Source organism: Equus quagga, chromosome 2 (assembly GCF_021613505.1).
Source record: "Equus quagga isolate Etosha38 chromosome 2, UCLA_HA_Equagga_1.0, whole genome shotgun sequence".
Taxonomy (NCBI): domain Eukaryota; kingdom Metazoa; phylum Chordata; class Mammalia; order Perissodactyla; family Equidae; genus Equus; species Equus quagga.
The window spans coordinates 31,067,320-31,068,840 of NC_060268.1; the positions used below are offsets into that span (position 1 = coordinate 31,067,320).

At 40.6% G+C, this 1,521-nt stretch overlaps 1 protein-coding gene across 1 annotated transcript; it reads left to right on the plus strand.

Moving 5' to 3' along the window:
• Positions 1–285: 285 nt before the first annotated feature.
• LOC124235916 (olfactory receptor 4F3/4F16/4F29-like) lies at positions 286–1,239 on the plus strand. Its single transcript, XM_046654457.1, has one exon. It carries the CDS (start codon positions 286–288, stop codon positions 1,237–1,239), a length of 954 nt encoding a protein of 317 aa, XP_046510413.1.
• The last annotated feature ends 282 nt before the right edge of the window (positions 1,240–1,521 follow it).

Genomic DNA, 1,521 nt, shown 5'->3' on the forward strand with positions numbered 1-1,521 from the left:
TGAATTCCTGTTCATGTTAACCATCTTGTGTCTCATGAGTAGGATCATGGCATCAACCCTGGGAAGAAGAAGAGGGTATTAAATGCAGAGACCACTTGGTGATAAAGAACAGCTCCATATGACCAGCACCAATTTCTCTGTGATTTCATTTCAAAGGCCTGAGTATATTAAATCAGTTTTAATGCTGAAGTATAAGTAGCCTTTCATAACTTTGACCTAATTCCTAATAATTATTGTAATGACCATAACTGACGTTTTGTTCTATTGTCTTTTTTTCAGGTAGCAATGCTGACAGAGCCAATGGATGGAGCAAATCACTCTGTGGTGTCAGAGTTTGTGTTCCTGGGACTCACCAATTCCTGGGAGATCCAACTTCTCCTATTTGTGCTCTCCTCCACATTTTATGTGGCAAGCATGATGGGAAACTCCCTCATTATGCTCACTGTGACTTCTGACCCTCACTTACACTCCCCCATGTACTTTCTGTTGGCCAATCTCTCCTTCATTGACCTGGCAGTTTCTTCTGTCACTTCTCCAAAGATGATTTATGACCTTTTCAGAAAGCGTAAAGTCATCTCCTTTAGAGGCTGCATCACTCAAATCTTCTTCATCCACGTCATTGGTGGTGTGGAGATGGTACTGCTCATAGCCATGGCCTTTGACAGATATGTTGCCATATGTAAGCCCCTCCACTATCTGACCATCATGAGCCCAAGAATGTGCATCTTCTTTTTAGTGGCTGCCTGGATGACTGGCCTTATCCACTCCACAGTTCAATTGGCTTTTGTAGTAAACTTACCCTTCTGTGGTCCTAATGTGTTGGACAGCTTTTACTGTGACCTTCCTCAGTTCATCAAACTTGCCTGCACAGACACCTACCAACTGGAGAACATGGTCACAGCCAACAGTGGATTCATCTCTGTTGCCTCCTTCTTCATACTGGTCATTTCCTATATTGTCATCATTCTTACTGTTCAGAAACATTCTTCCTCTGGTTCATCAAAGGCTCTGTCCACACTGTCAGCTCACATCACTGTGGTGCTCCTGTTCTTTGGTCCTTTGATATTCTTCTATACATGGCCATCTCCCTCCAGACATGTAGGTAAGTTTCTGGCCATCTTTGATGCAGTTCTCACTCCTTTCCTGAATCCTGTCATTTACACATTCAGGAATCAAGAAATGAAGGTGGCAATGAGGAGAATATGCAGACAGCTAGTGAATTACAGGAAGATCTCTTAAGTGATACCTGTATTGTGAAGAGCACTTGTTGATTACTGAAACTCAGTATTCATGGTCAAAATCAGAGAGAAACTTTTCTTTGGACCACCTTGATTTGATTATACACACTGATATTGAGTCTATTTTGTCTTTCACTCTGAAGGGAGAGAAATTCACTTCTGAAAAGAGAGAAAGATTTCCATATGAAATATTTATAATCAAAGATTATCATAATCTTGACTCCCAATTCCTAAGGAATAATATGTATATGAAATAATTTTCAAAAATACAAAAGAGGACAGG

What these genes read in the sequence shown, in the direction of transcription:
- LOC124235916 (XM_046654457.1), top strand. Translation starts at nt 286, where the DNA reads ATGCTGACAGAGCCAATGGATGGAGCAAATCACTCTGTGGTGTCAGAG.